The sequence below is a fragment of the Carya illinoinensis genome, chromosome 14 (assembly GCF_018687715.1).
Source record: "Carya illinoinensis cultivar Pawnee chromosome 14, C.illinoinensisPawnee_v1, whole genome shotgun sequence".
NCBI lineage: Eukaryota > Viridiplantae > Streptophyta > Magnoliopsida > Fagales > Juglandaceae > Carya > Carya illinoinensis.
In genome coordinates, this window is record NC_056765.1 from 6,037,895 (window position 1) to 6,062,215 (window position 24,321).

At 35.5% G+C, this 24,321-nt stretch overlaps 1 protein-coding gene and 1 long non-coding RNA gene across 2 annotated transcripts; both read right to left on the reverse strand.

Annotated features, from left to right (window-relative positions):
- Positions 1–1,495: 1,495 nt before the first annotated feature.
- LOC122293498 lies at positions 1,496–6,444 on the reverse strand. The gene is made up of 5 exons (XM_043102076.1): positions 5,595–6,444; positions 4,862–4,942; positions 3,814–3,842; positions 3,247–3,753; positions 1,496–2,342 (listed from the first exon to the last, which is right to left on the reverse strand). The coding sequence occupies exons 1-5, from the start codon at positions 6,148–6,150 to the stop codon at positions 1,734–1,736; spliced, it is 1,782 nt and encodes a 593-aa protein (XP_042958010.1). The 5' UTR covers positions 6,151–6,444; the 3' UTR covers positions 1,496–1,733.
- Positions 6,445–7,868: 1,424 nt separating this feature from the next.
- LOC122293912 lies at positions 7,869–23,633 on the reverse strand. The gene is made up of 3 exons (XR_006237394.1): positions 23,496–23,633; positions 21,002–22,182; positions 7,869–8,268 (listed from the first exon to the last, which is right to left on the reverse strand). It is a non-coding gene; the product is annotated as an uncharacterized LOC122293912 (long non-coding RNA).
- Between the last annotated feature and the right edge of the window lie 688 nt (positions 23,634–24,321).

The window sequence follows — 24,321 nt, forward strand, 5'->3', positions numbered from 1 at the left end:
TTTGTGTTCATAAAAATTCAAGAATAACAATTTAAAAAAAAATTATTCAAAAAATGATATGGATGCAATTAATATTATAAGAATAACAATTAATAATTAGTGATAATTAATATTGAAACTAGTTGGCGCCATAGATAATCAGCTCGCACTGCAAATTAAGTAAAACCAAAACTTGCTCATCTTTATTAATTCCGATAGAAAAACGGAGCTGCCGCCCAAACTTTGATTGACATTATTAATGCCAGGAGTCAACAAATTCGAGGGAAAGAAATTAAGTTTAGGTATTAAAGCACAAACGTACATATCTGATTTGATAATTTTTTCTTGATAATTTTGAATGTTCAAACGGAATGGAAATTAAAGCTAAGAGATCAAAAAGAGTGGTACTAACAGTGATTATAGATCCATCGTTTCCAAAACAGCAGTCGATTTTTACTCTCCAATGCTTCAGTTGAAATGGCCAGTACCCTCAAAGGGGAGGTACCTCGTTGGTCAGAGGCAATAGCCAAACGAGGACAACGCTCCACTAAATCCAAAGCTATATCTTGCATCATTATCACATATACACATGTATTATATCCATAATCCAATTAATCCAATCATCGGCCACTCAATGGTTAGAAGATAGAGGACAAACATGCATTAATATTTGTTACCTAAATCTCTGTTATAGATAGAGTTGTTAAGTAGTTTGGCACCATAGTGGCCTTATTCTGGCTCCAAATCTTCAAATGGAGTTTGAGAATAGAAATAGCTGCCTTTCTTTTTTCTTTTTCCCTCCCAAGCAAGTATTGCATACTTCATAATTGCATATAATTATATTTCAAATTGAGAGTATTATTGTAAAACGAGGCTGCTTCTATAAGTTATCTTTATAAAAATACCACTTATTTAAAATATAATTGTCAGGATTGTAAGAACTGAGAAGAGTTGTAAGTATATAATTTTACAAACTAAAAAGAGCTAACTTGATGCTTAATAATATATAAATTAGAGAGGTGGATCTTTGCAACATTATGTGTACATTCTTTAAAAAAAAAATGTGCACATTGATTTTGAGATTGATGTATAGTTGTCAATCCAATTGTCAAAATTATTCAGAAAAAATCTGACATCGGTTAATCTCGAGTTGATCTTCCAATCTGTGGTTAACAAGGGCTTGTTGATAGCTAAAATGATTACCACATGGGAGTCTCCTTCTAGTATGATATATTTTAATCCTCAAACTTGAGCTTATTTAAGAGCTAATTTAGCCGTTGTAGCTTCTTCTAATATAGGATTTGTGCTGTCAATTTCTTTAGTCATAACAAAAATAAGTTCTCATGTGGATGATCAACACATTACTATTGCTATACAACTTGAATATCTAATTGCCACATCAAAAGCAAAGGGACTAGACGTGAATGAGGGGAGGAATTCATGCGAGTTGGTTAGCTCATTATAGTTAAAACCCTAGATTAATTTTAAGAATTGGAATGAGAGGGGAATAAACATGTAGAACTGATATAATAATATTTATTGAGTCTTTAATTGTATCAAAGAAGTTGCGTCCTAATTCTTGTGTAGAAAAAAAATCAAACACCAAGAAAATTACATTGGGTGAACATCAGTGTAAAATAGGAATAACAAAATATGCGACATAAGTTAAGCTATTTGTCCCAATAAAAAATAGTCATAAATTTTGCTTACTTTGCCATATATCAATACAACATTACAACAATTAAGGTAAAAATTCAAAACGAAAGCTTCATTTTCCTATCAAAGATGCCTGATCCATAGGTTGAAACAAGCATGTCAATAAGAAGGCGAGATTGCATCAATACAAATAGAATAATTGGAATACCAGCCAACCCAATGATAGGAATGACGATCCAATATTTTCCACGTAACATAAGTAAAAGAGCAGCAGAAAATGCTATCATCATGGTTGCAATAGAGAAGAAGAGAGCGGAAAGGCCTATAATCATCTTTCTGGGCAAGGATCTAAGAAAGTCTTCTTCTGCATAACGTGATGTGAGGATTCCCAAAAACATTAATACCGAAGTCGTGGAAGAAAATAGCGACAGAGAATCAGTTACTATAAAGAGTTTAAATAGTTTGTCATGCACAAGGATTGGCAAGCCTGTATCTTGGTCATTACCACCGGGAGTGGTAAATGCTGCCGTGAACATAATGGTAACGATGAGAGCACCAACCACAGTACAAGAAGTTGCAGTACCCTTCATCCATTTTTCTCCCTCTTTTCTCAAATTTTGGTGTTCTTTCATAAACAATTGGTTGGGAGTCAAACCGTTTTTGTTTAAATATTCCTTAGTAGAGAAAAGGCTAATGCGTTCCACCTCCTGCATTTATTAAATAAAATATTACAAAAAAAATACAACTATAATATTGCAAAAGAATTATCCATCAATATTCAACAATCACAATTACTTCAATCTTTCGCCTATTTGAATTATGAATTTTATTGTCTTAATTTTTATATTATTATATTTAAATTGAATGTATTTCTATAAAAAGAATATTATTTTATAACATATATTATAAAGACATCATTCATTTAAAATGTGAATCATTTAAAATATGAATGTGTAAGGAATTGTAACGATAGTTCTTTTTTCAAATTTGTAATTTTTTTTTTAGTTTAATCTGTTTATCATATTTTTGGAATGAAAATTTGACAGCAAAAATTTTAACTTTCTTATAATATTAAATGCTTAGCTGCAATCTTGCAACACCAACAAACATAGAAACGCAAAACAAAGTTATTCTATTATTATATATGAATATAATACTTCTAGAGTTCTTAAAGTTTCTAATTAAGATATATGATTCCATAGTAGAGTTCTTAAAATAAAAAATACCGCTATTTTGAAGTTAAGAGATAGAGTTTTTTCCACCCCGCACTCCCTACATTAATATTGTAGGGGAATTAAAGAAAATAGAAAACAAAAGAAAAAGTTTTATAAGACAGCAGCAAATTAACCCTGTCAAGGTAATTTCTCTGCCTATCAATAAATTAATTTGGTAATAAATGTAGATTTTAAGACATTAAAGTACAACAAGCGGGCTCAAGGGAATGACTTCAGACTTCTTGCCTCAAAAATTGAAAGTTTTTTATACCTACATTACATGGTATTGTTGCTGTACGTTCTCCTTTCTCTCTTTGAAAATCTATCTCTAGATCAATTTGAAGAGGGTATGGTCAAGAGCAAAATAATAAAAGAGGGAGAGATGGATGGAGCTGACCTTAAACCATTGAACTTCTCTTTGCATTTGCAAAGCTGCACCTCTTATGTGATCGATAGGAGAATATTTTGGTAACATCCCTGCCAGATGCAACAAGGTATTCTTGGAGTTATCTAGTGTATGTATTAGATAATTCCTCTTTTTTAAGTTGTATGCTAGGCTAAAAATCCTATGTTGACGATGCACAACGGCCCAACGGAACATGCTCCTTGTTTTCCACTGAAGACTAGAATTTGCTTTGAGTATCTGACAAACAAATTCAAAGTTCCCTCTACTGATAGCAAGTTTGATTAGTGGCGCAATAATGTCTTCTTGCTTGTCTAGACGTGTAATAGTTGGTATCGCTTCACACATACGAGACAGAAGTTCTTGGAATTGAGTTCGTACCAACTTCATTTCATATAAATGCTTGAATCCTATATAATTAATTTGGAAATTACAAAACATTAATGCATACGCGTGGGTTAATTTATAAGTTGGATGAAACAATAATAAATGATCATGACTAAAAAAATTTTAAAAAATTATTCAAAAAATTATACCAAAGAAGTTCAAGAGACTTGAAACTAGTTGGAGCCATAGATGATCAGCTCGCACTGCAAATTAAGTATAAGTAAAATTTGTTCATCATCTTTATTTATTCTGATAGAAAAACGAATAAGCCGACCAAACTTTGATTAACATTAATGTCAGGAGTCAAAAAATTTGAGAGAAAGAAATTAAGTTTAGGCATTATTGTATGTACATACCTGATTCAATAGTTTTTTCTAGATCATTATTTTGCTTAATTTTCAAACGGACTTGATCGGTAGCACCAACACTTGGTAAAAGAAAAAAAACAAATGTATGATTTTTGGTGTATGGAGTTATGTTTAAAATTTTTCTATTTCCAATACTGTTTTTCTTTGTTGAAAACATCGTATTTGTTTTGACAGAAAACGAAGCCTTCCAAACTTTGATTAACATTGTCATTAGTAAAAAATTTCAGGCAAAAGAAATGACATGTTTGGAATTACGTTAGAATTCTTAAAAGTTATTTAAATAGTTTTAAAAGTATTTTAATAATAAAATTAAATTGTTTGGTTGACACATGTTAAAGTACTTTTTAATATTTAAAAAAACTAAAAAGTACATTTTAATAAAAAAAAATCAATTTTCTCAAACGTACTATTCGAATATTGACATAATTACACTTTTAAAAGAACTATTAAAAGATGAAGATATCTACATAACTTTCACATATTTATAACTTTGCCCTTACCTTATGCATAATTATATTGTTATTTCACTTATACTTCGTTGAAGGGTTATTTTTTATTATTCTTAAAATTCTATTAGATTATTTTTGTATTATAAATTTGATTTCTATGAAGGGTATAATGATCATGATTTTTAAGACTTTTTAATCAAATGACCTTTTATATTATTTCTACCATAAAAAATATTTTTTAAATCTACTTCCAAACAATATAATATGTTTAAAAGTATTTTAAAAGTGTAATTAACTATATATAGTATTACTTATTAAGCTTTGCAACTTATATAAGTCTTAAGCTAAATTATCCAAAGCAATTCCAAACATGCAGTAAGTTTAGGCATCAATGCACATACGTACCTGATCTGATAGTTTTTTCTTGATAATTTTGAATGTTCAATCGGAATTGATCGGCAGCACGATCTAATGAAATGTGTATACCTTTCCCCACCAAAAAAACAAAATCGGCAAATAAAATCCAAATAAATAATATGGCAGTACTTTTAAATTTTTAATATGTAGTAGTACTTGATCATATATAGAGCAATTAATATTCTGTTGGGTAAAATAAGAAAATTAATAAATAAATATTCAATACACGAAGTATGCATTTGAGTTGAGTTTTATATATATATATATACGGATTATTTCATTTAATGATTGATCATAACTTTGTATTCACAATTAACATGGAATCAAGTCAAATTGAGTTTGATCAAACTAATTTCTAACAACTTGTCGAGTAGATTTGTTTATTTGCATGCAGCCTTAATTAGTTGGTAGAGTCAGAGAGTTCAATATTATATGCTATCACCTTCAATTATTTAAGAGTGAATAATAATACACTTGTAATTATTTTATGATATTAATTTATATACAACTAATTTGTTGTAAGAGGAGGGTGGTTATATATGTCAAAATTTGAAATTCAAATAATACGAAAGCTAGCTAGTATTGTTGATATATATATATATATATATTAGTATGGAAAAAGATAGCTGTTAATGGAAAAAGAGTAAGAATTATTTGTATGTATAAGAGTAAGAATTACAATTAATGGAAAAGCTAAGAGATCGGAAAGAGTGGTACTAACAGTGATGATAGATCCATCGTTTCCAAAACACCAGTCGATTTTCACTCTCGAATGCTTCAGTCGAAACAGCCAGTGCCTGCAAAGGGGATCTACCTTCTCGACTCAAGGTAAAAGCCAAACGAGGACAACGCTCCATTAAATCCAAAGCCATATCTTGCATGATCATCACATATACACATATATGTATCCAATTAATTAATCCATTAATCACCGGCCACTCAATGGTTAGAAGATAAAGAAAAAACATACAGTAATATTTGTTACCTAAATCTCTCTTATAGATAGAGCCGATAAGAAGTCTAGCACCATCGCGACCTTGTTCTGCCTTCAAATCTTCAAATGGAGTTTGAGAATAGAGATAACGAGCCAATTTTTGATGCCCAATGGCCATAGCCAGAGTAAGTGGAAGTAACCCGTCAGTATTTCTAACGCTAACCAAGCTCTTGTTCTTTGTAATCAGGCACTCTGCCATCCGGTGATTCCCATTAGTAATTGCCTCATGTAGAGCTGTATCGCCGTCACAATCTTGCATTGCCAAATCATGTTCTGAAATCATATTGACCAACGTCTCCACTATATATTCCTGTTCAGCTTCAACAGCAGCGTGAAGAACCGTCCCACCCGTAATTGTAATTTTTGCTGTCGATGCAGCTGGGTGGAGATCAAGGAATGCTCTTGTGGTTTCCCAATCACCCCTTCGCACAGCCTTGGCTAAGTCCGCATAATCATCCTCCCTCTCTTGCCCTGCAATGCATATATATTACACATGATGTTAATTGATATGCTTTTTGATCTCCAGTTTTCATATTATACGTAGAATTATGAAATAAATTAAACGAAACGTACTTTCCAACAAACCACTAAGTACATATATAATGATATCATCTTTTGTATGCATGTGTTGATTTTAAATTCAGTACGTATATAAGATTTATCAAATATATATATAATGATATTAATGCAAGTTATATAATAACTAGTAAATTGGTAAGTAATGTTAGGTATAAATTTTACATAGACAAATATCGCATAGTTTTTTTGTTAAAAAGTGGATCACACTAAAATAAATAGAATTTTTTTATACTTTTTTAAGGGGACAACTTTTTACAAAAATAATTGTACAGAATTTATCTATTGGAACTTGTATGAATTAGGCTTTAATTGAATGTTTGTCAGTCTAAAACAGCCCAAATGATTAGCCGCAAGCAAAGCCTATAAGTTTATTTGTGTCATGTCAAGATGCAACCCAACGAACTGAGTGTTCAATGTGGGCTTTGTTCCCATTCTCGTATAACTTACCACTCACAAATATTCAAGCTCAGTAAAATCTTTAAGCAAATTTTTATTGATTTTTAGCGTAATCATGCATTATTTTGAGGAAAAATCACAGATTACTCATGAAATTGTCACTTATTTTGCAAAAATTGAAATAAATTTAAAATCAAACATGGTCAAACATGCAGGTTCATTTACTGATCGTTAAACAAAATTAAATAAGTAATTTAACCCCTTGTTAAAATTCTATCATTGACAGCATGTACGGAGATTGATAATTAAAAAATAAGTAATGTACTACTAGTACTGGTATGATCTAAAAGGTTGGATCTTAATGGGAGTAGGCATTGCAAATTACAAATAGGAGAAGTTTGAGAGATAAAGTTAGATTAGTTTGATGGTCACCTGGTAAAATGAGTACTACAGGTCGTTTGAGGAGATGAAGGGGTATTTCATTTTACTATCATCTTGTTCAACTTAAATGCTGGTCCATATCCAAATGTGCTTTCCAACAAATACGATCCAGATTCGTCCATGAGTTCAGTGAGAAGGATGTTAAAGTTTTCCAAATCTTTGTAACCTAGCTAGTCTCCAAATTCTTTATCTTTTTTTTTTTTTTTTTGTTAATTATTTCTACTTGCAAGCTATATAGTGTAAATGACATACCATCCACATCATTGAAATGACAAGAATTGATTTACAATATTTAAATATAAAATCTCTCTTGTAAATTAAATAAAGTTAGGTCTAAGATAAACCACGTAAAATAAATTATTTTTACTTCTTGTCAAGTTGATTCGAATTTCAATTCTCAAGTTTCAATGACAAGAATAACTACAACTAAGTTACAAGAGCTTGGAATAAATACTGAGAAATTCCCAATTTTCCCTACAATTATAATCATATTTTTCTTCTTCCATTAATGTTTGTGCATATTGTGTGTGTGTGTGTGTGTGAGAGAGAGAGAGAGAGAGAGAGAGAGAGAGAGAGAGAGAGAGAGAGAGAGAGAGAGAGAGACCTGCATTGTTTTTACTTGAAGAGTTTCCTTCATCAATTATCGAATCATCATCTTTAGTCTGTATTAACTTGTCCTGTTCATTACTTTCCATGAACATTTTAGCCAACATTTCCCAAGCAATTTTTGCGGAACAAATGTTATTGATCCGAGATAGTATGTCCATCCCGCATGAACTTTGAATTGCTTGTAAAGTCATATCATTCCTCTTCCTCCAAGCCTCGAATTCAACCACATCATCATCTGGTTTGGGGGGCTTCGAGCTTGTTTCAACAAGATTCCAAAGACCTTGACCCAACAAATAATTTTTCATCTTGACACGCCAATCCGCGTAATTATCATTTCCAAGAAGTTCAAGAGGAAATATGTTTGTTTCCATGCTATCTGTCAACTTATGAAGTACATATATTAGTACTCAACACTTAGAATACAAAGAGACACTATCGTGATATATTTCATTCCTTTTGTTAATTCTAAATATAACATTTCTTTGGCTTTGAAAAATAATAGAATTAATTAAATTTCTATGACTTTGAAAACTGAATTAAAGCCATGTTTGGTTTCATAGAAATTTCCAAAATGTTTTACAACCCAAACCAAACATCTCTCAATCTCAAATAAAAAAAAAAAAAAAAATCTATTTCAAAATTTTAAATTTTCATCTAATCATTACCCAAACACAAAAATCAATATAATTTTTACAAACTTCAAAATAAAAAGTAATTTTAAAAAATTATATTCAAACAAAAATCAATATAATTTTTACAAACTTTAAAACAAAAAGTAATTTTAAAAAATTATATTCAAATAAATTTTCAACTTTATCTATCAACTTTTACAAATTTTAATGTAATACTTATTTTAAAAGAGATTTTTATTCAATTTTTTCTCTCATTTTTCAAAACTTAATTTCAAACAAATTCTCAAATACTTACAAATATTTTTTTAACCAAACGTGGAGATATCTCTAATTAACTAATTTTCTTATAGCAAGCACTTATTATGTTAATTTTCTTTATCTTAAAAGCAACGAATTTATGCTTTACAGTGTGAGAGAGTACTTCCTAAATGTAAAAATTAATCAAAATTGAGGTATTTAGGGAATTAGTATATAAATCAAAATATATATTGACACTTTTTTCACGCATTGTTAATTGACACAATGACATACATCTCACACAATATTGTTCATTTAAAGATTGATCTGCAAAATCAAATCATGATTATTCAAAATTGATCGTATGCATGTTACTTGATCAAACACTAAACAAACGAATCTTCTATTGGTAGAGTTACATGGATCACATCCAATATCGTCGGAAAACAACAATTCCACAACTGATCATCGATCATTCATACATTTGATCCTGGCGTACGTACATTACCTCATGCTAGGAGATCAAATTAAAATTGAACTTCACCTCTACAAAATCAAATTATAACCGCCATCGATTTTACAGTGTTTTACATGTCATTTTATATCATTTTCTCTCTGCTTTAATATAACTTAAGGATATTAAAATTACTCAGAAAGATTGCTTATATTCAATTCCAATGGTAAATGATCGAGTTTATATTACTTCTTTGCAGTTGTAGTTTTTTATATTGAATTTTTATTCCCATAAACAACTATGTTATATTAAAACGACCTAAAATAATTTAAGCGATTAGAATATGAAATTATTTAAATCACATCACATCACATCAATCACGTGATTGATGATAATAAAATTGACGAATAATGGTATAACTGTGATAGGTTTAAGATGGAAATTAAATTTTTTATTTTATCTTATCTCATCATTATAATTTTTTAAAATTTTTACACAAAATATAATAAATAATTCAACTTTTTCAAATTTCAATTCAATTTTTTCAAATTCTAAAACAATAATAATATTAAAAAAATAATATTTTATTCAACTTTCAACTTTCATCTCAAACTAAAAATTCGCATCTTAACATCCAAATCTATTATAAAAATAAAAACCATCCTGGGTCCAGTAACATCCTACTTGACAATTTCATGTCTAGATCTTAAACTGAATAATTTTGTATTTATTTTTGTGACTGTTCTTTGAATAGATACTACCTAGCATATCATACTATACATTTTATATTAATTTTATTCTTGTTAAACTAATTAAGTTATTCTACTTATTATCAATACATCACATATTTATTTGAGGAAAAAAGGAAAAATTATTAAAATATGTAAAATGTCTAGTTTGTTAGATGCTAAATAGAATTATTTTTGAATAATTTATGTGGTAAACTGTAAGGGTGACAATAAATGACACTGCCTGTTAAACCAATTTGAACACAACACGAAATCAACAAGTTTGAATTTGATTTTAATGGGTTTAGGTAAAAAACAGATTGACCCGTTAACCCACGATTCATTAACAGATTACTAACGAGTCAACCTGCTTAACTCGTTAGTAACCCGTTTAGACCCATTTAACCAAGGTTAGGCCTAGCACATCCCGAGCTTTGTCCTCACTCAAATACAAGTTCTTAAACTTGCCAAGCCTTGTGTCCAGCAAACTCAAGTCCCTAGACTCGCCACGAGGTTAAGGTCGAGCCTAGAGTATACCGATCTTTGCTCACACGACTACTTTGATACAAGTTCCTAGACTTACTTAGCCTCGTGTTCAGCAAAATTGAGTCCATATACTCGCGGAGAGGTTAAGGTTAAGCCCAGAACATCCTGAGCTCTTTCCAGATAGCCACTTAGATACAAGTTCCTAGACTTGCCGAACCTCGTATCCAGCAAAGCCAAATCCCTAGATTTGCCGCGAGGTTAAGGCTAGGCCCAGAGCATCCCAAACTCTTCCCACGCGGTCGCTTGGATACAAGCCTCCAGACTTGCCGACGCTTGTGTCCAGCAAAGTTGAGTTCCTAGACTCACTGCAGGGTTAAGGTCAAGCCCAAAGCATCCCGAGCTTTACCCAGATGGCCACTCAAATACAAGTTCTTAGACTTTTCGATCCTTGTGTCTAGCAAAGTTGAGTCCAAATGACCATTAGGATACAAGTCCTTAGACTTGCCGAGCCTTGTGTCCAGCAAAGTCGAGTCTCTAGACCAAGAACAAACAAAAAAAATAAAAAAAATAAAAAAACACACACACACATGCGAGAACCAAGGAAGTATGCATGCAATAGAAGGAAGGAATCCAATATATATACAAGTCAAAATTATACCACAAAGCAAAGCCTAGATTACAAAAAAAGAGAGAAGAATAACAAAAACAACAAATGGTCTTGCAGCCAAAATGACCGCGATCATTGGAATGGAGGAGGAACACCCGGGAAGGTTGGAGGCATGCCTGCCCTCCCATGGGTCTTAATGAACGCATGAGCCTGAGGGTTTGGTTGAAGGGAGGCTAGACTCAGAGTATTAAGATCTGTCTCAGGGTGCTCTCATAAATGATCACACAACCACTTGAGGCCCTCCTTGTAGCCATACCCCCATGCCGCGTTTCGGATGGCCTGCATGTTCTTAATTTGAAACCTAATCTCCTTGCAGTACTTGGCACTGACCTTTGGGAGGACTCCATGGCCAAGATCTAAACATCCCATGCCAAAATGGTGTTCGTCACCTGGACCAACTTGGCCTCAAAGTTATGGGCCCGAGCCTTACTCTGTCGTACCAGGGCCTTCTGGCATTGAATCTCCCAAGTGAGCGAGAAGTGTCTGGAAAGAAACTTTGAGCATCACCTAGCGCCCAAGGCCAACTCCTTGGCCATTTGATTCCTCTTCTTTCGCAGCTCCAGAAGCCCATTCCAAGCCAACTCCAACTTTGCCTCCCTACCCTTCAAATCCCTCTCAGCATTGACACAATAGTCCTGAAGAAGTTTGCACTTCGACATGAACCGAGACAGTTCCTCCTTGACCCTGGCCAGCTCCTACTTCATCGTGGCTTTCTTGCCCTTACGCTTCTAGGCCTTCTCCCCCAAGAGTATGTTACGCTCCCTCAGGGTCGCAAGGTCCTCTACCAGCCCGTCACGCTCCAAGGAAGGAACCTCAATCTCCTAATTTGCCTTGTGGACCTCTAGGCAAGTGAGAAGGGCCAAAGACCAGAATGCCTTGTTCTTCTCCTCCTCGAGCTCCCCACACTCTTCAACAACTATGCCTGTTAGCTTTTATGTTGCCTACAGTGTGAGGAATTGTTAGAAGCAGAAAGAGAAGCAGTTCAAAAGGCAAGCAAAGTATACCTGGGCAAAGAAAGGCCTTAGCTTTTGGGCCTCCAACTCTATTGCCTTAGCCAGGGTCCTCTCAAAACTTGGGTCAGTGGTTTGGCTCACCCCCACCCCCGCCCCTGTACCGGAGGAAGGGCCAGCACTCTCGAACTGCCATGAAGGCCTTGGCACGTCCTGAACGGACTCCACGAAAAGACCTGAGCCAGGGGCTTCCTGTTCCTCAGTTTCCTACTACTTAGGAACTCGTTGCTCCAGCATGGGCTTTTTGGGTACAGTGGGACCCAGAGAGGGTTCTTCAATGGTCATGGGCCTCTCGCCAACCAGGGACCCCTCATCGGTCACGTGCTGAACTTATCCCTTAGTCGAGCCCAGCTCTTCCATTAGGGAAGTTTGCTGGGACACCCCCTCCGGAGATGTGAGATAGGAGTCCACCTCTGGTGCCAGGGAGGAACGCGTAGAAGGTGACTGGACCAACGCATGATCATCGCTTAGCTCTATGATATAGGGAGAACTCAAGTAGGCTTCCTCTTGACCATCGGGCCTTAGGACTACAAAGGAAGTGGAAGCCTCTGCCTCAATACTTGGAGGAATGTTGGGAGCTACTTCTTCTTCACTACCGGTCTCGAGAACAGGAAGAAGGACAGAGACCCTGTTGTGGCCATCGGAGGAATAGAGAAGATTACCTCATGCGTGAGTGTCTCCTCAAAGGAGACGAACAGATCCATGACAAGGGGCCCCCGGGGCACAGGTCTATTGAAGGCGAGAAAAAGGTGGCCCGAAGATCTTCGTCATCTTCTTCATTCTTGAACATGAACTCCAACCAAACAGACGAATATGCGAATGTTGGGTGTGGCGCCCCCTGGAAGGAAGTGGTCCCCCAAGTAGGGGGAACTGGGATCTTTGGGCGCTCACGTTAAGACCCCCCTGGCCTGACCCTGTGATCCATTAGCCTTTCTTCGAGACCCATCGGCCTTGCCCCGGGTCCCCCAAGCCTCGCTTCTCGACCCCCAATAGGAAGAAGGGGGTATGGTCCTTGTGGCTTTGCTTTGGGAAATGTCCTCTCCACTTCGTGATCCCCCGACCTCGCTTCAGCTACATCGTGGCCCACCTTCAGCCTCTTCCCCTTGGTGCCAATCAAGGAAAGGCTAGAGGGACGCTTCTAGCCCCAAGGAGAGGAAGGTTCACGCAGGAAATCCTGACTGAGCACGTACGAGCTGTCAGGAGCGATTAAGTAGTTCCTAATGTTAACATCGGACAACATAACGTCAGTCACCGTATCATGAGGTTGGGCCAACACCTAGCATGGCTTTCGCATTCCTGGACAGCATGACGAATAGGCTCTTGAAGAGAGGGACGTATGACCAAATGGCCTGGACAGGATACTCCAAGTGGACCTCCTCTCCTTATGGGTACTCCCATCCTGAGCCCGAGATAAAGTACTTTCGGGACCAGTCCTTGATGTTTGAGTGTTGAGACTTAAAGCTGGCTATGCGACTCCTAGGAATGCATGCCTGGAACCTACACAAACTCCCATCGGGACACAGTATGTAGTACATCGACAGGAACTCCCAAGGCTGTCAGATCGGGGTACTCTTGACGATCGAAGTTGAGCACCCTCTAGTAGATAATGCAACTGGCCACCAGGAGCCGCTAGGCTTTTGAATGGAGCTACGCGGGTGTCAACCCCAAGAAGTTGAGGACGTTAAGGATGGGGCGACAGAATGGGAGAAGAAGCTCGTTCCCAAACATAAGTGGGTAGAGTGCCACGTGGGATGCCATTCCTTTAGGGTCCACGGCACGGTCTTGGAGTCCAAGAACCTCCGATACTGCCAAAGCAGGAATGTTGTACTTCGTCCTGAATGCCCGAAGGTCATCGATGGTGACTGACAACTCCCAGCTCTTCTAAGCGAAATACAGAGGCTTAAGAGTGGAGGAACTTTACGAGGCCATGAGAACAGCTGAAGACGGTGGTGAAAATACAGAAAGAGATTCGGAGAAGGGGAAAAAGGGAACCACAAAAGCTCAAAGAATGAGAGTGAGAACGGCAGAGGCTTAGAGGGTGAGAAGGGCAACAATAGTAGAAATGAGAAGGGAAGGACCTTTATATAGCGTTAGGTGTGTAATGGGGCAATGGAAATCGAGGCGTCACTTGACATTGATGACCCAGGTGAGTTGTTTCGTGAAGCCTAACCGACGCGAGTCTTCATAGACGTGGGAAGCCATGTCGACGCGTGGGAGGGCACAGTCCAATCCACGATCGAGAATGTGGGGAGACGCCCCCACCAAAACCTACCATCTAGAAGGTGGATAAACAATGGAAGCTGAGAGGTCCTCAAGCATTGATGATGAGGGGAACAGTCATGGGGTACATGTCTGAGAAAGACGCACCAAGGATATTTTGAATTTCCTCCACGCTTGTGCGATAGAAATTTGCAGGGTATTGTGAGATGGGTTATCCCCGGGGCCAAATCGGGCCAAATGGGCATGGCCCATAGGGCCCAGGAAGACCAAGGGCCCGATGACAAAGAATGGGCTAAACTATGCTAGCTAGCCCATGAAGCCCGAAAGCAAGAGCAACTAGACAACACGTGCCAGTCGGGAATTGCTTGACACCCCTACTGGCCGATAGGTCCCTACAAGCAAGACAAGGATAGTCCCTATCCGAGAGCCTTAGGGGTTGAGCATGTCTTAGGGGTGGTTGTGCCTGACTGAGGACACACCGCACTAAATGGAATATGAAGATGGGCATGCCACAGCAAGGGAGCCACGCTGCATTCAGTGCACCCTGGGGGCAGGCATGCCACGACATGTCTCCTAGGGTGCCAATAGTCGTCATGACCATGCCATGCAATGCTATTGCATTCTAGGGGGGCTGACAGTGAGACCTGACCTGAGTACGAAGCAACACCCCCACGAGACCCCTCGCAGAGGAAGCCCAGGCCAGGTATATATACTCCCTCCCTCATTGAGAGGGGGTTCTTCGGACTCTTCACTTATTTTTCTCCATCGTCCTCACTAGAGAATTATATACTAACTTTGGCATTGGAGGTGTCCCTCATTACCCCGAAACTCTCATTTCTTCATAGTTGCAGATTGATGAGTTGGACCTCCGTGGAGTTGCTAAGGTTGTGAAACACGACATCAACAAACTGCATCTCTAATCAGTTTATTCTACCATCAAGTTAACAATTGAGCGAATGCAACAAATCTCACAGGACTATTCATATTTATATTACAGAGGCATTAAAACATTCAATTTTCGATTCAACAAAAAGGTTTTGTTTTTATATTTTATTTTTTAATTTTTATCCTTTACTTCTGTTGTTATGATGTATTTGTAAAATAATGTTGCTTTTTTAATGATTTGATCATTTGTCAATGAGTACATTGTAGAATTTATTTTTTTTTTATTTTTTATTTTTTTAAAGTTATAAGCTAAAATTTCCACCATAATTCCAAACTTACACAAAGCATTACTAGTGAAAATTTAGTTGTTTACTTTTTGGCAGCAAACATGTATCTAAAGTTTTATTTATTTATTTATTTTTATTTTTAAATTAGTTGCCATGGTTTTTAAAATTATGTGCAGGCCAGAGAATATTTTCAAACAATCGATGCATGTCAATATATCGTATGTCAATGAGGGGGGTGTTACCGTATTTAGGGGATTAATATATAAATCAAAATATATATTGACATTTTGCACGCATTATTGCATGCAATGTTAGACCCAATATTGCTCAATGGTACTCAGCAATATTAATTGCCATATATTTCACAAATTATGTTCTTCTCCAAATTAATTTAGGTGTCAAATTTTGTACAGGAGTTCTGATTAAGGATCTCAATATATATAAAAGACATGGATCCTTCAAAATAGTGAAACACAATGAAGAGTTGTGACCTAGCTAGCTCATGATTGATTCAGGAAAGTCTCATTTGATGGTTAAGACAGTATGTATATCACTATCTAGATCATATCCCTTAAGATTTGGGGACACCAATATGTGTTATTCGCGATGGTGAGTACTGGTGAGTCGACTAAAGAGGGATTCCAATCGATGATAGTAAAATCATCGATGAAGAGTAGTGATGCTGCTATTAATTCTTCTGACTAAATTTTGACCCAATATTAATAGTGATCTAGTTAGTCAATTTTCAACACAACCAACTAATAAACTCTCCAAATCTATCACTATTATATTAAAATATTAATTTTAAGTAAAACTCATGAGTTACTGAATTCGTTTCTCCCACAAGGTTGAAAACTTAAGCTCTTCTGCAAGTTCTCTTTCGCATCAGTAACATCTTTTCAAATTGCAATTCTTTCTAATTCCCCTTATCTTCTCTCAACTCTGAGGGATCATATAGAGAATCAAGAAACTAGACCCCAAAAAACAAAATACCTTCCATTCCATTCACACTTAAGCAAACTAGCTAAATTTTGGCCAAGATTTGACAATGCCTAGTTCACTACTAGTGCTCTAAATATACATTATATGATTCATATATATGGTTTTCTACTGTTAATATATCCCTTAAGTTTGAGCTACTAATTTCATTATAAATTGTGTTTCACGGATACATTTCTAAATTTTTGAAGTTCAACAAGCATGACTCAAAGGAAATGGTTCACTTTTTTTTTTTTTTGTGTCATTATACCCCGACCCACTTTTATTAGATAAACTCTCACTTATGGTGAAGGAATATCGTGGTAACATCCAAAATACAAGATTTACAAATATTCAATAAAACCAACCCATGTGCCAATGACAAGAACTAATCGAAAAGGGCCAAAACCCAATCCATAATCCACCAAGGTAATTAATAGAGCAAAATATATAAAGAATAATGAATAAATAACCAAACGTAAAAGAAACAAGAAGCACCGTAAACATAAAACGCGAATGCTACGTAAGAACACAAATCAGTTTAAAGGAAATGGTTCACTTTAAACTGATTCAGCTGATTAAATTTGAATCCATTGAAAATTGAATTAATTTTAATAATTTTTTTAATCATTACACAAACATATATAAAAATCAATACAATTTTTACATACAAACAATAAAATTATGTAGGCACTGTAGGGACTCAAATTCTAAGCTTACTGGTTATTCTTATGGAGATTGGAGCGATGATGCAGATGATAGGAAAAGCATCCATAGTGAGTGTTTTTATGTAGGCACTAAACTTGTGGCTTGAATGAACAAGAAACAAAATTCTATATATCTTTGTCCAAGAGTGAGGTAAATTACATTGTAGCTGGAAGCTATTGCATATAGTTGCTTTGGATGAAGCAGATGTTTAGTGACTAAGGCATTTATTATTAAGGTATCATGAATGTGTACTGTGACAACACCAATGCCATAAAAATTTCCAAAAATTCCATCCAACACTCTATGACCAAGCACATAGAAATAAGACATTATTTCATTCATAATCTTGTGGAACACCAATTATTTGGCCTGTTTCTACACAATACTCATCACAAAATTAAGTCCCTTATCTACTCTTATATCTTGAACTTGTGTTTAAATTTTCTAGGGTTTTTCTTGGTTTGAGTGTTGGTGCTAAGTCTCAGTTTTGAATAGTATTTTGAGCATAATCATCGCAGTTTCACATTTTGGAACTTTTGTTGAGTGGTTCATGTAATTAAGGAGGTGATTATCCATCCACACATTCAAAGCTTGGCATGCTAAGTACATCATGTGTTCAGCAAAATGCCCCAATATTAAAATAAAAAAATTAAAAAAAAAAAGGAAGAAGAAAAAAACCCTCCTCTCATGTTACTACATTCATGAATTGGGTTTTTATTGTACATGCGTGCAATTCTCACTTGTACCGTAGTATTAAAGCTTTATATTGGTTTCGTTTGTCAGTTGGATCATCTTAGGCATACCACAATGCTTAATCATATATGGTTCCATAACTTCATCTATGCATGCATCCATTTTGCATCATAGTGTCAGTCATTGTCATATGGTTCACTTGTGGGTTCACCCCGTGTCCATCATACTCTTGGGATAAGTCTTGCATCTCTAGCACATAATGTTTAATATGCTTTATTGTGTGGGTTGTTAGTATAGAGTGTTCCTATGTCATTTGCATCCTTGGACCTCTCCCTCTGTTCCCACACAAGCATAATTCTATGATGCTCAGGCACGGGAACTCTATATGCACAAAAGTCCTACTGTAGAGCATGATATCATACTAGGTGTGAGGTTCATGAGAGTATAGTACCTCGTGTCTTTGAGTCACGCCAGTGGTTATCTTTGACCACCTGCCTAATCCTGCCCCACCCTTGCCTAGGTAGGCCAATGGTCCCGTCTGCCAGATGAAAGGTGGGGTACCCTGTCCACTTTTCCCCTACCCTATTAATATATATATATATATATATAAATGAAACTTATATTTATAGTAAAACGATGTTGTTTTGGAGATACCCCAAAATGGTGTCGTTTTACTATAAGACTAAAATCCCTCCCCTCCAAGTTTAATCCTAAAATCATTCTCAGTTTCTTCTTCTTCTTCTTCTTCTTCTTCTTCTTCTTCTTCTTCTCTCTCTCTTTCTCTCTCTTCTTTCTTAGTTTTGCTCCCTCTGCGCTTTCTTCTTTCTCGCATGCTCCTCTTCTTCTCTTCCTCCTCCCCCTGTTCCTATTTTCAGTTTTTGACATTTTCTTCTCAACATCTTGAAGTGTGGTGGTGGAACCACAGCCATGAATGTCTGTGGATTTCTTCGCAAACCCACTATCATTCATGGTTGTGGTTCCTTTGTTCAAATCATGGTCTTGCCATGTGCCATCACAATTGTGGCGGTGGTTTTTATTTTTTGCTGTATGTCATTGTATGTACTTTGTAATTTTGCTGGATTGGTTGTTAGATGATACATTTGTAGATTTTAGGGATGGATCTATAGACTTTATGTTGTTTTGAATTTTTTTAGATTTTTCCACCATGAGTGAGTAGGTGACGGATGGAGCAGGGGGCACCCCGTCCACAACGTGCAGGGCCTAATTCCAAGGAGCAAACCCCACCACCCCGCCACCCCCACCCTAGGGGGTGTGTGTAGCACCCCTAATTGGACACCCTTCTCTATTTGTAGAGTTTGTTTGTTTGTTTCACCTCCAACATCCATGCCATTTCTTAAGATAATTCCCTTGGAGTTAATATTCGAAATATGCACTTTCAAGTCGTTCTTGGCATGTTGTCTAACTTATTTCAACTGCCTTGTGTGACTAACTCCCCTTATCCCTAATCTTCCTCCACCAATCCTAGTAGGGACACCTTGTTCACTTGCTTCTATGGTTATCCAAGGGCTTGGCTATTCATGATTCATGTCATTCCCACAATAGATTTTACTCTTGATCACTTAGTCCATAGCCGAGTCTTGTGCACGAACCTCTATCCCTTCACTCATCAGAGTGATCGCTTGGGAGACAAAGTTCGTATGCCATATGCTCTGATGACTAACGTCCCTATTCATGACTGAACTAGGGAGTCAAATTTTTCTTGTTATTCTCGAGGCATTTCAATTTTAGAAGAAACAAACTGGATCACCATTTTTGTGTCTTATCGCACTTCTTGCGCTTCAGTAGTCCGTTAATATGTAATCTCTCAAACCCACAATCACACTTAAAGGCTCCTATTGGTCGCAAGATTTGCAGTTGGGTCAGGTCCATATTCATGGTGCCACTCGTGTAAGGACGTCTAGTACTTTAGGCATCTAACGATCGATGGACCTGCTACTTCTATCGACCCGTTTATTGTTGTTGAACCATCAACATCGACCATGTCAACTCCCACTGAGCCAACCTTGCAAATGGTACTAAATCATTTAAATCGGTTGGACACCAGCTTTGATCGACTTGAGATGGTGGCACGACGCCTAGATCAACTAAGCTAGAGTATTCAAACTCTCCGACCTACAAATGGTGTTTATCTGCGGTGGTGTTTGACTTGGTTTCCATATCCGTATCTGATGCAAATTATTCATAGTTTAGCTACTATTGTTCATTCCTTGTTTAGCTTAATGATCATTTTGAGGTTATGAGAGAAAAATAAATAAACACCATCCAGTTCAATTGTATCTTCTGATTGGTGGACATCATATGATTTTCTTCTATTAATATATCCCATAACCACTAATTTCATTTAAACAGCAGTCCAAGGATATATTCCTAGAGTTTGAAGTTCGAGAAGCATGATTAAAAAGATGTTTCGGTTTAAATTGGTTCAGCCTGCTTTAATTTTTTATTTTTACAAAAGAACTATGCAGCTTGTCTATTTAAAGTTTATACCTAAGATTACTGTTTTTTTAATCACTCGTAGAGCGAATTTAAAAAGCCAATCCAGCTGTACTTTTTTCGAATGATTGGATTAATACTTCCTCCAACATAGAGGGACAAATGAAGATTTAAAACTTTTTATGTTTCACCTAAGGAATTAAAAATTAGAGCTTTCAATTAATATTGAGGGATCAAAAGCATTAAACAAAGAAATTAATGTGAGGAAATGGAGATATTTATCTAATCAAGGAGTCGTCATTCATACATTTTAAAAAAAAAATGAAAACAAGAAAGCAATGATTACAAGGAACAAAGTTACGGAGAAAAGTACGAAGCAAGAGCTAAGAAAGAGAAAAGAATTCAGACTTCAAACAAAATTAAGAAGAAAGAGAGCGTGTGTATGGTTGTGTTGGTAGATATCAAACTTCGAACAAAATAAGAAGAAAAATAAGAAACAGAGGTCTTAAATAAAATAAAATAAAAATAATAAATAAAAAAAAAAAAAAAAAAAAGCAGAGAGAGTAGAGACGGATGCAGTTATTCTTAACTCAATAATTGGGTGTACCGAATCCATCTGCAGATAAGAATAATGGAAACTAATTTAATGGTGTAAAAACGAAGTACTTACCAGCTGAAAGTGGGATGGAGGGATGGACAGGTTGTCTTCCAAAACTGCTTCCTCTAACAATGTGTATGATATTAGTAGATATTAAATAAAAATAAATAAAAATCCAGGCCGGTAGGCCCATGATGGCCACATAATGGACCCCTTGGTAGAAGCATCCCCACCTGAAAAGCTCAGATCTGGGTCTTAAACTGAATAATTTTGTATTTGTTTTTGGTGTGTTGCTTTGAAGGGTTGTTAGGTGGTAAACTAGGCAGGCTTCTCAGCAGTACAAACAGAATGAATTCTTTAGCACTGAGGATCAACCGCTAGCTGCGGCTACGATTTCATTTGTTTAAAAAAAAAAAAAAAAAAGACAATTTCATTCGGAAAAGCCTGCGAAAACACAGTTTACTTTCATCAAAGAGCAATATAGTTCTTAAGAATTGTGCACAGAATACATAATTCACAATTAATTTATAATTTGAAAGTGATTAGCTAGACTTATTTGCAATCTACTTTGATATATTATTTACGAGCTACATTCCTTTTTCGTAGGATCCATTAAAAACCCTTCGGCTTCAAATGTTGTTGAAGAATCCATGCACATTCTTACTAAGCTGTATTTAGATATTAAGCTGAATTGAGATGAGTTAAGTTTTTTATTAATAATAGCGAGTTAAGATAGTGAAGTGATTTTTGTGCAGCTCACCTAAGATGAGTGTAGATATATTTTGATATTAAGATGAGTTTAGATTTATTTATGAGAAATTGAAAACAATTATAAATTCTGCATGTAAAGAGGTGTCAAGTTGAAAGAAGTTCTGAATTTTATAAATAAGAAAATTTTAAATTGAGATGACCAACAACCAAACTGGATTTTCTTACTCATATCACTTGAAATTAGTTGAAAGGTACTCAAAACTAACAAATCTTATATATTGATGACAGAAAAAAGAACATGAAAAAAAAAATTCTTCTGCAGGGATATTGTAGGAAACATCAGTGAAACTTGGAATTGTGTGCCGCTTTTTACTAGTAATGAAATTAAAAGTACTTGAACTTCATCTCTACGCTGATGCATGCATACGAGAATGTGATGTCAAAAAAAAGTAAAAAAGGAAGTAGATCATACTCAAAAGGGAGGATGAGTGGCTGTTCCAAATTCAGCCGCTTGTAAATCCCTGGGTAAAAGTAGTGATCACCTGTGGAAGACGAACTTAGAGATATGTATGTATATATACACGACACACCCACCCATGGCGCTCACAGAACCGAATAACATGCAAGGTCTATGATTGGATATAATAGTATTTTTTAAATACATTATAATAATAATAAAATGATAAAAAATTTATCTCCTACTTATTAAGAGCAACTTGCGTGTACTAGTTGGGGTAATGATACCTACGTTTTATTTACTATGCTCTATTACTCACAGCCCACGTGACTTTTTTTTTTTTTCCAATCTTTTTAATTTTTTCCATCTTTGCTTTCTCATAATCAAAAAGCTGGTAGAAACGCTTAAGAACCCCATCTCCACTTGCCGCGCTGGGTCAAAATAACTCTCCCCTCTGTGCCCAAAACTGTCGTTAAGATCGAACGACAACTAACTCAAATCATCCATGAACCACCCAAAATACACTCATGGAGAAAGACTTAGGCACAAGATGGATATAGACAAAGAAGCTCAAGTAGCAATTACTTGGAGAACTTCTTGGATTCGGAAGTAGCGGTTTTCTTTGGTAAGCAATACTGGATGGATGGTAAGTAGCGATTTTTTTTTTAACAAATTTCAATAATATTTCTCAATACAAGTTTTAAATATATATATATATATATATATGAAAGCTTCAATTTGTTAAAAAAAATCATTTTATCTTCATCGATACTAAATGACAATAATACTTCTCAATCCGGATTCCATGGGTATGCCTCGCTCCTGGCCTATATCAAGTTACAATTTTATTCAAGAAAATTAAGATCAAATGACTGAACCAAGTAATTAACATAGATAGAGGGGAAAAGTATATAGGTAGGGGTAGTGTTAATTAAAAAGTTGAAACAACTTCATAATATCACTAATGCCCAAAAATCACACATAAACTGAAGAATAAAATCTCAGATCTGGGTCTCTGTTTTTTTTTTTTTTTATTTGAAGGTATATATATATATATATATGTTCCTTATACTTAAATAGATTATTTAGCAGCTACATTTATTTTTTCATAGGGTCCATTAAAAATACTTGGGTTTCAAATCTCGTTGAAGTTCCATGCAGTACTATTCTTAGTTTTCTTACTCATATCCCGTGAAATTAGTTGAAACACAAAACTAACAAACTTATAATATTGATGAACGAAAATAGAAAAGAAAAGAAAAAACACATCTTCTGCTGGGGTGTTGAAAACATTAGTGAAAATTGGAATTGTGCATTTGCTTTATTATACTAGTGATGAAATAAAAAGTAAAACTTCATCTCTAAACTGAAAAAGAAAACAGAGTAAATCATACTCACAAGGACGGATGAGGGGCCGCTCCAAATTCAACTGCTTGGAAATCCCACCGTAAAAAGTGATCACCCGTCGAAGAAGAACTTAGATAGATGGTTATACACACACACATACACTCATGGCGCTCACAGAACCGAAGAACATATATATATATATATATATATATATGAGAAATTCTATACATCATCCTACACCACACACTTTATATATTAAAATATTATTTTTTATTTTTTTTATTTTTTATTTTATTTTATTCTTATTAAACTAATTAAATTATTTTATTTATCATCCACACACTATATATTTATTATAAAAAAAATAAAAAAAAAATTAAAATAAATATGATGTATGAAGTGTGAGGATGACAAATAAATTTTTCCTATATATATATATATGCAAGGTTTGCTCAGCCCTGAAGGAACCAATCAATAAGTGGGTAAGTGGGGAGTTGTTGGGTTTTCCATGCAAGGTGGGAAACGTTGACTCGTTGACTGCACACCCCTGAAGGAACCAATCAATAAGGGGGGAAGTGTTGGGTTTTCATAGATGGTGGGAAACGTTGACTGCACAGCTCCGAAGGAACCAATCAATAAGGGGGGAAGTGTTGGGTTTTCCATACAAGCTGGGAAACGTTGACTGCACAGCCCTTAAGGATTCAATCAATAAGGGGGAAGTGTTGACCACAAAGCGCTCAAGGAACCAAACAACAAGGTCTATCATGTGAGGACATATTTACAAAGAGCAACTTGCGTATTATTCTATCTACGTGACCATTATGATCTTCTGAGAAACCAATTACGCGTTAAAACCAAAAGAGAGAAACAAAAAAAG